Below are 14,635 nucleotides of genomic sequence, written 5' to 3'. Positions count from 1 at the left end.
CCAGTCTGGGGGGGGGATGTTGGAGGGTGTCAGGCAGAGGGAGTAGGCATCCCTCCTGCTGATTTCGAGGGTGGGTGTCGTGGGTCCTCTGCCTGCCACAGCCAGCTGAGCTGATCTTGGCAGGGGAATTTCCCCCTTATCAGTTGAGCCAGCAGGACTCCCTGAAGTCGCGGTTTTGGGGAGTCCTGCTAGCTCAGCTGATCGGGGATTCCCGTGCTACGATCAGCTGATGCAAGGGATCCCTCAGCAAAGATAGGTGGCTGAGCCACCTATCTTTGTGATAATGCAGGCGCGATTCTCTAATCGGTGCCGGTTAGAGAATTAGTGGTGGTGATGGGGGTGTGTTTGTAAGGTGTCTGTTCCTTAAGATAGACGCAATTCTGAATCAGATGCCGGTGCGTGATTGACACACAATTCTTGGCCTCTTCATAGGCGGCAGCCAGGACCGGCGTCCTATACAGAATCAGGCCCTTTTAGTGTTGCTGGTATGGGAGAAAATCATGATGTATTTAATTAAAAGCATATTCTATGTTGTCCTTGGGTTCTGTTAACAAAAAGTACAACATGTAAATTAGATCCAATTTTTTTTTTTTTTTTTTTAAAACGGAATTTATTGATGTGTGGCTGATTTTCATAGCTAAGCAAATTTCTAGGCCCCCTGCAGACATGATTTCTTCAGGTTGCAAACAGGAAACATGTACAGAATATGTTGTACTTGCCTAATAAGTATGTGTTACTGCAAGCTTATCCAAGTTCAGTCCTAAAGGTCTACAAATAGGCCAGGTTTTCAAGATATGCGTAATGAATATGCATGAGAAAGGTGTTTATGTCCACTACATCCATTGCATGCAGGTTTCTTTCATGCATGTTATTTAGTGATATCTTGAAAACCTTGTCTGTATGCAGCCCTCAAGGAGTCAACTTGGACAAGCCAGTGTTAATAAATGGTTATAGATTTGAATCAGTGCTTCACTGATATGCTGTGTTTGATATTTAGTCACTCGATAGATCTTTAGTGTAGCAATTAAGCTGTGCTGTCTGTCATAAGCAATGCCATTTTGTCTGTGCCTTTTTGCCTCAGTAGCAAAACCCTTCTATAGTTTTTAATACCTAATTTTAATTTTTCACATTTTATTCTTTTTGCTGCTAAATTTGATTTTCTGGGATTAGTTTTTGAGAGGCCTTGACCTCATAGTTCAGTGGTATAACAAGATCAAGCAGACAGTTCTGGAAGTGGAATACCCTTTGATTGAAGATGACATGAGGGTTATTAGTGAGCAGCTGAAGGAGGCAGAGGAATCCCTCACGTGGAAGGAGGCAAACTGCTGGGATTACATTGTCAGAGTGAAAAATCTTGTGCATGACCTGGAGCAGCGATTTCAGCAGTCAAAAGACAATGTGTCAGTAGTGCAGCAAATAATGAAGAGGTGGGCAGAGCAAAGTTTGTTTTCAAAAAAAGATAACCGAAAAGACGCCTTGTTGACTCTGGAGGATAAAGGGGATAGAGTTGCTAAGAAATACAGACTGATACAAGAGGATGGCTACAAGATTCAGAAACTTGTAGAGGTAATGTCTTATTTTCTTTCAGTTCTTGAGCATGAATTGATGCATATTTAATAAACCTAAGTAGATTAGAGTACTTTGTTGATAGTCTTCATAAATCTATTCATGTATCATACTAATAGAGTACGTATAAAGCATGAATATAGGAAAACAGGTAACAAACGGACTTTGAGAAGAATTTAAAGTGTAACAGGTGTTCAGGAACAAAAGGTGCAGAGAGCTATGCCAAACAACCTTAAAATATCTAAAAAGGAATTCAAACTGAAAGAAAGCCTAAATGAGGAAAACTAACATAAAAATTGATAATTGAAGTAATGGTTTATGGTTTTAGTTGCTTAATATACTGCTTTCCATGGTATTATCCATGAGTCACATCAAAGCCATTTACAAAAAAATAAAAATTACAACATAAAGAGAAAAATGAAATTGAACTCCAGCGCTAAATAGAATAAGACTGGGAATTTCCTGTTCTTAGGTCTCATTCATACTTCTGTTCACAAAGATGTATTTTCCTACAGAAAGTATTCAGTTATGTTGTGAAAGGGTACTGTTCAATAAAAACCCTCTTGCCATATAAAGTCAAGTTTGCAAGCAATAGTTAAGAAGATTTTAACACTGGGGAGTCTCAGAACGCTACCCTGGTTCGTAAATCTCAGCGTAGTGTATTTCTTAACTGCTGCAAATAATTGTTTTAAGATTAAATAGTTAAATAATATAAATACTTTAAATATTGAACACTATTTTTCTTATTTTCCTATATTTCTTGTTAATTCATTTCAACTTATTCTTCTTAATCTTTTCTTGCAGAATTCATTACTAGTTTCAATTCATCAAAATTCATTTCTAACTGTTCATTTTGAAAGTTAGCTTAATTGTGTTGTTGCACTGCTCCATTAAGAAATCATAGGTTAAGTACTAACTATGACAACATATTTTTACATAATTACTTACTTTATTTTGCAGGAGAACATGAAGCTTCTGAAAGCTGATGTAGCCTTAGATTCATGGAAGATTTATGCAGAGTACATGGATGACATTGTGGTTGATGGTTTCTTTAACACCATATTGTGTTCTTTAGACTTTTTCTTGGAAAACACAGAGAAGTCTTTGAAACCTGCTCCATTATTTGAGGCACAAATGATTCTCAGTGCTCCTGAGATTATATTTAAACCATCACTAGACAAAGAAACTGGAGATGGTTTGTATGACCTTGTAGAGGAACTTTTAGGTGACATTTTCAAAATGTCTGCCCAGGTTAAACGAGTAGCAGTACATCTGGAAGCAGAAAACTATCAGGTATGTTGTTGTTGTTTTTCTTATTCATAAAAACTGTGGATAGTTTAATACTATTTTATGCTACAATGACAACAGGCAAAAAACGAAAGGCTGTGCTGTGGCTTACTGCCTAATGAGTTTCCCACGTACACACCTTTATAGGACCCCCAGGGACCCCTGAAGAAGACTTTTTGTTGAAACGCGGACTGTGTTGGGTCCTGTATCCCTAGCGGACTAGGTCCTTTAAGGCTCTTATGTGGATGATTTACTTTTATGTGGATGGAATTATTTTATGTGGATGATTTTAGTGTACCTTTGGAACTTTGATACTTTCAAATAAAGTCCATTTAGGAACATCGTCACTCCACAGAGTTTTTTTGGTTTACAATGACAACAGGCCATAAACTTTCCTTTCCTGCACTAGCTGGGTACTGCCATGGAGTGATTAGTTTTATGCAGTATTAGACCTTTTCTCTGAGGACAAGTGGTACCAAAAAGTTTTTCAAATTATAGTTTCTGGGCTTTGAGTGACCTCTTTTGCATATAGAAACAGAGGACACAGCTAATGTCCCAATGATCAGGACCAGACACTAGATTCAATAATTATGTGGCTCAGAGCCTGAAATGGTCTGATTTACATTGAGAGCTTTTCTTAAAACCTCTTGTTACCGTCTTTGACATGGAGGGGAAAACAGTTGATGTTAAATCAAAAGGCTCAACGACCTGGGGAGCTTGTATAAAAAGTATCCTGAAAACGATCAATGGTCCTGAGGCCAAAAATGAAGAAGTTGACAAAATTAAACCAAAATTGGTACAAATATAGGAACATGTTAAAAAACCCAATGAATTATGACCAAATGTAGTAAAAAGAAAGACAAGAAGTTACAAAAAAATATTGCAAAGTTTAATGCGCTGAAGATGCAACATGTCAGCTCCATGGAAAACAAAGAACAGATGGTCCTGTGAGTCGACATCGGGCAGGAAAGCACCAGCATGCATGTGGTCCGTACCAGATTCCATGGATAACATCACCCATATGTGAGAATATATGTCTGCTGTCCTTGAAGAACACCTGCTATTCAGGTAAGAATCTTTGCTATATCCTAGGGTGCTCAGCTAGAGAAATAATAGCAGAAAGAAGGTGATGACGATGTCTGTGTATGTTGGTGTGAAATTCTAAAGACTATACCTCCAATGGACTAGAGGAGGTCTATCAAGATGCTACACGGTTATCATCAAATTTGCTCTCTCTAGAGAGAGAGAGAGAGATTGTCACATCTAACATGATGCACTGGGAGTCCAGCTGCACTCACCAGCAGATCAGAGGGATTCAGGGAACTGGAACCTCAGGTGAAAGCATACAGAACAGCAATAGGCAGAATGGCCCAGCAGGTCTCAGACTTTGAGGCTTTAATTCTTCCAGGACTTAGGTGTAACAAAAGCTCATAATCACACTCTAGGCATGAAGTCAAAGAGGGGGGCAGGAAAACTGTATAAAAGCCTTTCTCTGTTGCACAGCTTTCACAGGAAAACCGGGACTGGAGCCCAAATGGAGCCGAGTCATAGGATTAAAAGACTCAGTTCATTCAAACAGCAAAGTACATGCCAAACTGGCAGGCTCCCAAATCCCGCTAGGAATTCCATTCCAAATTAATTACCCCTCAAACAGTCCCTAGGACTAACTTCCAGTCCAGCACAGTCTTTAAAGGGTTTTAACTTGCAAAACAAAGCAATAGTTCAAAGTTTTTGTCAGCAGAGCATAAATCTTCCAAACAAGAAAATTGAAGCCTACCTATCAGGCACCTTCATCCTGCCACCCTCCCATCCATGGATGGATCCCTGGTTTGATCTCTTGTTTGAGCTCAAAATGTTAGGCAAGAGATCCTCCCCTCCAGCATTGTACAACCAGCTAAACAAAGTTCTAGTCCATTCCAAAACCAAGCACAGTCCCAAACTTAAACCTCTGTTCCAAAAATTGTTCATCTAGGGCAAATGGGTACCTTTTAAGAGAATTCCAGTTTCTCTGCTGTCTTAGAACAGGCTCCTAGTTCATCTCTCTTTCTGCAAATGCGAGAGCTGTTAAAAAGCAGTACCACACACTTCCAGGTAAGTCTGGGAGTAATCAGAAGCTCTGTGCTTGAGTCAGTAAATGATACTTCTCCTAGAGGAGCTGGCTGAACTCATAGATACAGCTAAAAGAACTGCAGATCTATGAAAATTATCCATTTCCTAACTGAAATTTCTGAAAGAGATACGTTTTTAGTTGTCTACGAAAAATCAAACTGTACTATTCCTTAAATTTTAGCTGCCAAATTTCAGACCATTCTTCAAGTTTCATCAAGTCTTTCTTCATGTTATTCACACCATCCGGCGGGTCTACTCTAGTGCAGATTTTCATATCATCCAAAAAGAGGCAATCTTACCCGACAACCCTTCAGCAATATCGTTTATAAAAATGTTAAAAAGAACAGGCCCAAGAACAGAACCTTGAGGCACACTACTGGTAACATCCCTTTCCTCAGAGCGATCTCCATTGATCACTACTCTCTGTTGCCCTCCACTCAACCAGTTCTTGATCCAGCCCATCACTTTGGGACCCATTCCGAGGCAACTCAGTTTATTTATTAGAAGTCTGTGTGAACACTGCCAAAGGCTTTGCTAAAATCTAAATACACCACATCTAGTGGACTCCCTCTATCTAATTCTCTGGTCACATAGTCATAGAAATTGATCAGATTTATCTGACAAGACATACTTCTAGTGAATCCATGTTGCTTCTGGTCCTGTAATCTACTGGATTCCAGAAACTTCACCATTTTCTGTTTTAAAAGCGTTTCCATTAATTTGCATACAACAGAAGTTAGACTTACCGGTCTATAATTTCTTACTTCCACTTTTGTGGAGAGGGACCACTTCTGCTCTGCTCCAGTCCTCCAGTACCACTTCGACATTTTATGCTAATTCCCTCACAGGAGAAAAGAGAGAAATGGGGTGATGTTGGATAGTGCTGGGGGAGGTTCTTTTGAAATGACCAACGTGGCCTAGAGCAGTGTTCTTCAACCTTTTTACACCCGTGGACCGGCAGAAAAAAAAGAATTATTTTGTGGACCGGCAAACTACTAGGACTAAAATTTAAAAACCCCGTTTCCGCCCCCATCTCCGCGAGTCGGTCCCCACAAATCATCTGATCCCATCCACACAAGCCTCAGTTATGATTTTATATTGAATGTATTTTATTAAAGTATAAAAAGAAGCAATATTCTGTACAATTGTCAAATACAAATAATCTGTACAAATACAAATAATTCAGAGCAGGATCAACAAAACCCCTGTCTCCCCTCCCCTTCACATATATCCCCTCTACTATCAAGAAAACTGAACAAGCCAAATTATTACAGAATGCTACACAGAAATACCATGCTAACAGAATACTGCAGTCACACATGACAGGAATAGTTTTAGGGGAGTGCAACTAGGGCAACTGCCCCCTGGTCAGAGAGCGCCATAAGCCAGCTGGAAGCTAAAGAAGCACTGCCTGGGCTTTGCAGTCCCCAGTTATGTCTAACACCAGCTCTAGCAGGATATATATTTCAAATCTGATATATTCTAATCACAAAATAGAAATAAAATTATTTTTTTCTACCTTTTGTCGTCTCTAGTTTCTGCTTTCAATCTTCTTTTCACTCTCTTCCTTCCAGCGTCTGCCCTCTCTGTCTCTTTCTTATGTCCCCCCACTGTCTTCCAGATTTTGCCCACCCCCAAAGCCAGCCAGCTCTGCCACCTCTCCATTTTTTTCTCTGTCACCACCCCATCCCCTATGCTCTGGCATCTCTCTCTTCTCCTTTCTTTCCTTTGCACCCCATAGTCTGGTATCTTCCCTTCCCTGATTCTCTGGCATCTATCTCCTTTCCTTTTCTTCCATCTTTCGCTCCCCCTTCATGCTCTCACATCTCCCCCTTCCTTTTCCCTTAGTCTGGCATACCTTCCTCCTTCCCTCCAAGCCCTGGCATCTCCTTTCATTCCCTCCCTCATCTTCCTTCTCCCTCCAGCTGGGTACCGCAACACTCTCCCCTGCAGCTCTGGACTTCCCCACACCTGCTCTCCCAAAATTGCCATGCTTCGGTTCCTCTTTTTCCTTCCTCCCTCCCCCCGCGGGACCCTGCGGCACCATCAGCTCTTACTCCCTCTAACGCCGGCCCTGCAGCTCCGGACTCCCCCCCCCTTCCGGATCGCTATTATTTTAAATGTTATAGCGGCGGCGCTGTATCCATCAGTGGAGACGTCTAACCTCGGCCTGCCCCGGAACTCTTACTGCAGCAGCCGCCCGTCTAGGCAGGAACAGGAAGTCACTGTTGCAGTAAGAGTTCCGGAGCAGGCCGAGGTTAGACGTCTCCACTGATGGATACAGCGCCGCCGCTATAACATTTAAAATAATAGCGATCCGAAGGGGGGGGCAGGTGTGGGGAAGTCCGGAGCTGCAGGGCCGGCGTTACACCAATGAGAACAAGGGGCGGACCGCCCCCCACTTAATACGCCACTGATTACGGGGATCATGAAAGGAGCCGCCGCTGCTGCATCTTAGGCGATCAGGGCAGACCGCCACCGCCGCCGCTTCCTCTCACCTCCGCTCGAGTGAGCGACACCAGAAGAAGCATGAGCGACGCCACTGAAAATAGTGAGCGATCGCTCATGCGCTCAGACTCTGATAGTAGTTTTCTCCCCTCCCAGCAGCTCTTCTTACTTCCCAGTGCAGCGATTCACGAAGGCAGCCTCGGATCCTTTGTTGGGTCGCGCCGCCTCTGAGGAAAGAGGAAGTTGCATCATCAGAGGCAGCCGCGACTCAGCAAAAGCCCCGAGGCTGCCTTCGTGAATCGCTGCGCTGGGAAGTAAAGGAGAGCTGCAGAGAGGGGAGAAAGCCACTGTCGGAGGCTCCCCAAGATCTCTCCGGCCCAGCGCACGCTTCACATGTTGATCTTGCCGGCCCTGCGCGGACCGGCAGGAAGTTGAAGTGAGTCAATCTTGCCGGCCCTGCGCGGACCGGCAAAAATTTCCTGCGGACCGGCACCGGTCCGCGGACCGGCGGTTGAAGAACTGTGGCCTAGAGCATGTAGGAGATCTACCAAAAAATGTGGCTTATTTGTTCAGATCGCTCTAAAGACCAGACGTACAACTTTAAGAAAACAATGCATTTCTCCACCGGTAACTAATGGATCAGTCTCAACACAGGAGAAATATGATTAAAATAAAATGTTATACCTGTGAGCAATCTGGCTTCTTTTGGAGCCCTGCAATCAAGCTGTTAAAGTAATCCATAAGTATATGAACCATAGAAGCTATATCATTGTGATCAAAAAGGGCTTAATCCTCAGAAGCAGGCACATACTAATATAACAAGAATAAACAAAGGTAGAAATTTGACTACTAAAAGACAAACCTTGATCCAGCAAAAAGCCTTTGCCCCAACCATGCCTACATATGGGTTACATAAAAACATGTACCATCTTGTCCTTATAACCCTGCACTTACTTTTTGTATATAAACCCTGAAATAGTTTTACAAAGGCCCTTTTATATGTATAAAAAGGCCTTTATTTGTGAAAAATTCTTTATAAAATGTACTCCATACCATGTATTAGTATATGTGATATAGAAAACTTGCATTAAATGGACTCCTGTGTAATTGCATAAAATCAAAATCATTTTCTCTGTCTTTGTCTAGGATGATATGGATGGCTTGATAGGCCTTTCTGAGATTCGTCAGGAGATTATGGATCGAGTAGCAGAAGTCATCGATAAAGCGTTGGAGTATAGGAATTCCTTTGACTCATATTCTTACCTCTGGGCTGATGACCGGGCAGAGTTCATGAAGCGGTTTCTGTTAAATGGTCGTTTTGTCATTCCAGAAGAAATAGAAGCTCATGCTGATGATAGAGTGCCTGAATATCCCCCTACCATTGAGCAGTTCAAAGAGCAGGCAAGGAATTTAACACCCCCCCCCCCCAATGCATGTATCATAATTTAAACCAAAGTGATCGTTTTGGGTAAATTGTCTTTTCTGTTCATTGTAGATTGATATTTATGAATACCTTTATGTTCAGATGAGCAAGTCTGAAGATTTCAAAGTCTTTGAAAGCTGGTTTAGGGTGGATCTGAAGCCTTTCAAAATGAGTCTGTTAAACATAATTAAGAAATGGAGTTGGATGTTTAAAGAGCACCTCTTGAGATTTGTTATTGACAGGTAATTAGATTTTAAAATATATCACCTTGGGTTGTTTTTCTTTCTAATGTTTAGTGAAAGTAATCTTCCTTTGATTAGAGGAAAAATATGTCTAATAGGTTTATGCAGGATAGTTTACCTTATCTTTCTATAATAATAGTAGTTGCCTGTAACTGGATTCAAGGTTTCTATGAGAGGAATTTAGATTAAATAATTTTCTCTCTGTAAGCTCTTTATTCCAAGGTCCAGACCTCTCCCATCCCCCCACCCCCCTCTATCCCACACTTACCCTAAAAATGAAAAAGCTTACCTTTTTTAAAAGTTTATGCATTGCCATTGTCCCTTTCGATGGCTTCTTATTAGCTACAATAGTTATAGTGACAGTAATGATAGAACAACCAGCTTAGAAACACCAGTTCCCTCTTTTGCCATCTGTGGGGAAAACTAACAAAATATATTCCTGGCTGGATATCACACCTCTTCTTAGAGAGATATACTAATTTTTAAAAAGAAAACTTGAGTCATTTACAATCAGCATTAGCGTACACTGCCATGTGGCCAAGGGCCCCTGCAGTAGATAACGTGCATTGACCCTTTAAGTCCTTTTGGGTTCTTCCTGGGCTCTTATATGCCTTTTCTTTTATAGGCAAAAGAGAACAGAAAGGGATTCTCTGAAGGCCTCTGAAAAAAGGTTCCCTGCAACTAACTATTATTGAATAAAACTCGTAGCATGTATAAGAGGAACTCTGAATTGTCAATTATGTTTTAAGTCAGCCTAATCACTAGTTTTGTTAATAACATAATACAATAGTGTATCACATTTGTTCAATGTGCTCTGTGTGTTAGATGCCTGGATACATTTTTTTTCTTTGCTCTAATTAAATCTCTATAGATTGAATACATTCAAGTGTTTGGTAGTACAGGCTGCATTTTAAAATACTCTCTCATCACAGGGGGGGTGTAATGGTAATGTTGTAGTTGAGAACCAGCTACCAGCAGAGAGATTTTAAAAATGTTTCAAGCATGCTACATTATAATATTGTGTGTAATTAGTAGGCAAAATAGTTTTAGGATGTTACCAAATTTTATGATTCAAGAAGCAAAATATATAATACAGTTTTGTGTAAAGGTTTAGGCACCCCTTGTATAATGTGGTTTCACAGTTTCTCCTTAATCCACAGTTAAACATCTTTCAGCAAATTTTAATGCACAGTTATATTTAGGTTTAAAAAAAATATATAACAAGAAAATAGTTAAAAAGGAAGGAGCAAAGTTTGGGCACTCTTTCACTCACTAATTTTTAAGATCTGCTGTGGCAGATATAACAGTTTCCAAATCTTTCCTCTAGTCCAGGAGTGTCAAAGTCCTCCTCGAGGGCCACAATCCAGTCAGGTTTCCAGGATTTCCCCAATGAATATACATGAGATCTATTTGCATATACTGCTTTCATTGTATGCTAATAGATCTCATGCATATTCATTGGGGAAATCCTTAAAACCCGACTGATTTGCGGTCCTCGAGGAGGGACTAGTCTGTGACACCCCTGCTCTAGTCAGTTAAGAATCTTTGAATTCTACCTTTTGAAATTATTTTCCACTCTGGAGAGTTCTTCCAGCTCAGGCTTATGTTTCCTTATATGCCATAGAAACATGATACCAGATGAAGGCCCAATGGCCCAGCCAGTCTGCCTATCCACACCATTCACTATTTTCTCCTGCTCTCTAAAAGATCCCATGTGTTTCTCCCAAACTTTCTTGAATTTAGATAGTCCACATATCTACCACCCTTTCTGTAAAAAAAAAAAAAAGTATTTCCTTAGATTACCCTTTAACTTCATTCTATGCTCTCTCATTCTGGAGTTTATTTCAATTGAAATAGACTCTCCTCCTGTACTTTAATGCCATGGAGATATTTTAATGGCTCTATTATGTCCTTTCTCTCCCACCTTTCTTTGAGTATACATATTGAGATCTACAAGTCAGTCCCATACACTTTGTGACATGACAACCAACCGATTTTATAACCACCCTCTGGACATACTCCATCTTGTTTGAAGGTGCAATCTCCAGAATTGCACACAGTATTCTAAATGGGGCTTCACCGGAAACTTATACAAGGGCACTATCACCTCTTTTTTCTTGCTGGCCATTCCTCTCTATGCTCCTGAGCATCCTCTGTCTTTTGCTGTTATCTTTTCTACTTTTTGGGCCATCTTGAGAACATCAAATATGATTCCCCCCCAGTTCTACTCTTCTTTCATACTCAAAGGTATTTCATCCCCTTTACTACACTGTTTCCTTGGATTTTTGCAGCCCAAGTGCATGACCCTGCATTTTTTAGCATTGAATCTTAGTTGCCAATTTACGGACCAGTCTTCAAGTTTCACTAGATCCTTTCTCATGCTATCCACACCTTCTGGGGTATCTACCTTATAACAGAGTTTGGTATCATCCACAAAGAGGCAAACCTTATTAGACAACCCTTCCACAATATCATTCACGAAGATGTTAAATACAGATGGCCCAAGAACCCAATCCTTTTGGCACATCGCCAATAACATCCTTTTCTTCAGAGTGAACCCCTTTTACCACTACCCTCTGCCTCCTTCCACTTAACCAGTTTCTAATCCAGTCAGCTACTGTAGGGCCTATGCCAAGGGCACTTTTTATTTGTCAGTTGCCTAAGCAGAACCATGTCAAAGGCTTTACTAAAACCTAAGTATAACACGTCTAGTGTTCCCCCTAAATCTAACTGTTTGGTCACCCAGTCAAAGAAATTAACCAGATTTGTCTGATAAGACCTGCCTCTGGTGACATCATGCTGCTTCAGGTCCTGCAGTTCATTTGATTCTAGAAACCTCATAATTCTTTGCTTTAGAAGCATTTCCATTAATTTATTCACCACAGAGGTCATACTAATAGATCTGTAAATCCCAAACCCCTCCTTATTTCCACTTTTGTGGAGAAGAGCCACATGTACTTTTCTCTAGTTATCCAGAGTCACTCCAGATTCTAAAGAAGCATTGTAAAGGTTAGACAGCGAAGCCACTAGAACTTTTTTGAGTACTCTCAGATATACAGTATACTATCACACCCCATGGCTTTGTCTACTTTTAGTTTAGTTAGCTGCTTATGAACACAGACTTCTGAGAATTGGTCCAGGTTTACCATGCTTTATCCCATGTTCTTTTGGGTACTACTCCTGGCCCTTCATCCATGAACACAGAACATACATATTTGTTAAGCTGTTCAGCTTTATCCTTATCAGCTTCTACATATTCCTTCCCTTTACCCTCGCAATGCCATTTTGACACTTCCTCTTATCACTTACCTAAGAAATGACTTGTCATTGTAGCTCCTTTTCAACCTAACCCTGTAAACCGTGCCGAGCTCTACGCTTGTAGAGATGGTGCAGTATACAAACCTAAGGTTTAGTTTAGTCCTCCAATGTTATTGTATTGGCTATTTTTTTTTTCTTTCAATTGCATCTTTGCTTTCCTGATTGGCATGGAAGAATAGCATAATTGTTAATAAAGTGGCCTGAGAGCCAGGGTTCTAGTCCCACTGCATCATCTTGTGACTCTGGATAAGTCACTTAACCCTCCATTACCCAGGTAGAAAATAAGTACTTGTATATAATATGTAAACCGCTTTGATTGTAACCACAGAAAGGCAGTATATCAAGTCCCATCCCCATTACTTTTCTAGATTCCCTTAATTCTTCCAGTTATTGTAGCCTGTCTTCCTCTTTCTGTGATGTCTTATAATTGGGTGATTGCCTTCGTATTTGGGGATAGAGGGATATGGTATACCTTCCTCCATCCCATTGTCCACCGGCCCCCCATTACAGCTCGAGTTCTCAAGCAAAGTTCTGGGTGTCACCTTAGACTCTTCTCTATCCTTCAACGAACATCTCCAATCCCTGGTGAAGAAATGCTTCTTCAGCCTTCACATGCTAAGGAAAGTCAGACCCTATTTTCACCAAAAACACTTTGCAGTCCTAGTACAATCCATCATCCTCTCCAGATTGGATTATTGCAATTCTATCTACCTCAGCCTAACCAAGAAAAGCCTCCACAGACTTCAGCGGATTCAGAACGCCGCAGCTAAGCTTGTTTTTGCGAAAAGCAAATTTGATCACGTCTCACCACTCCTGTCTAAGCTCCATTGGCTCCCAGTAATCCCCAGGATCCACTTCAAATGTGCGTGTCTGGCCTACAAGATCCTACATGGCATCCTTCCTGCCGTTATCCCTCTATCCTGGAACTCCCCAACCCCTACTTCCTCCAGATCCTCCCAAATTTTTAAACTATCCTTCCCTTCCATAAAAGGTATTTCCCATGTAGGCAAACTTGGGTCATCCCTCCCCTTTAGAATCACTGAGATCTGGAATAACCTCACCTCCCCTCTCCGAACCTCAAGCTCCCTCCAACTCTTCCGCAAACACCTAAAAACCTGGCTATTCTCAAAACTGTAACACTTCCCCCCTCTTAGGCCTCTCACCTTCCCCCTTTACACCTAACTCTTTAATCTCTCCACTGTAGTTCCTCTCTCATCTTTCTTCCTGTAAACCGTGCCGAGCTCCGCATTCGTGGAGATGGTGCGGTATATAAACCCAAGGTTTAGTTTAGTTTAGTTTAGTTAGTGACGGGTTATTTGTGGGAAGTATCAATGTGTTTTATTTGTAAGTGATTTTTTTTTAGGCCTTTTTCTTATTTTTGTTATTTTTGGTATGTTTTTGACATTGTGAGAGTGAGAATGTGGGGTTGTGAATGTAGGGTTTGGGCCCATTAACAGGAGAGTGACTTCATTTCATTTAGAGAAGGGTTTTGGTGTACTCTGCCTGCAAAATATTAGGCATTTATTCTTCTTGTTATTTATTTGTTATTGTTTATTGTGGTTTGGGAGGGGACTGGAGGCCCTGATCACGAAGTAGTGACTCCCTCACTTTGTGCTACTTATGTGGTACAGGGTGGTATTTTTCAGTCTGGGTTTAATGCGGAGGTATAGAGTTTTGGGGGGTTGGATTAGGTTGTTGGATTGGGAGGTGGGGGGTTGGTTTTTGGGAATTGGGATGGGATGGTTTACTCTCACTGATGCTTGGGTTTTGTTTTTGTGGGATTTGTGGTATTGTTTGCTTCCTTTTTGGAATTTGGGGTATTGTATTTCTGATTCTGTTTCTTTCCTTCTTATTTTCGGCTTGTTTGGGGTGCCTCCCTTTGAGTTTCTTTCTTTTCTTTTGTGTTATGTCTTGGTGTATTGTACTAATGGCCTTGGGGGAGGCTGGGCTCCTGGGGTCTTACAATTACGATATTGCTGGGTTTTGAGTCCTTTTCTTTCTTTCCTATGGCCACTGTGAGTTTTCCTTTTAGGCTTGCTTCTTGGAATGTAGGGGGCATTGTGTCTCCGATCAAGAGGACTAAAATTTTAGCTGCGCTTCAGCGATATCAAGTTGATATTGCTTGTTTACAAGAAACTCGGCTCACTGATGAGGAACATCTTAAATTACGGCGTTCTTGGGTGGGGGAGGTTTATTTTGCGTCTTCGTCAGATGGATGTTGTAGGGGTGTGGCGGTGTTGTT

At 41.2% G+C, this 14,635-nt stretch overlaps 1 protein-coding gene across 3 annotated transcripts in view; it reads left to right on the top strand.

Moving 5' to 3' along the window:
* DNAH11 (dynein axonemal heavy chain 11) overlaps positions 1–14,635 on the top strand; it is a 596,997-nt gene that overhangs the window by 147,548 nt on the left and 434,814 nt on the right. For all 3 annotated transcript variants that reach the window (XM_033930891.1, XM_033930892.1, XM_033930893.1), the window contains 4 exons: positions 1,171–1,566; positions 2,527–2,859; positions 8,557–8,811; positions 8,906–9,075. In XM_033930891.1, the coding sequence (XP_033786782.1) occupies positions 1,171–1,566; positions 2,527–2,859; positions 8,557–8,811; positions 8,906–9,075 (1,154 nt within the window). The remainder of the gene's footprint in view (positions 1–1,170; positions 1,567–2,526; positions 2,860–8,556; positions 8,812–8,905; positions 9,076–14,635) is intronic.

This window comes from Geotrypetes seraphini, chromosome 2 (assembly GCF_902459505.1).
Source record: "Geotrypetes seraphini chromosome 2, aGeoSer1.1, whole genome shotgun sequence".
Classification (NCBI taxonomy): domain Eukaryota; kingdom Metazoa; phylum Chordata; class Amphibia; order Gymnophiona; family Dermophiidae; genus Geotrypetes; species Geotrypetes seraphini.
This window is presented reverse-complemented; position numbering and strand designations above follow the sequence as displayed.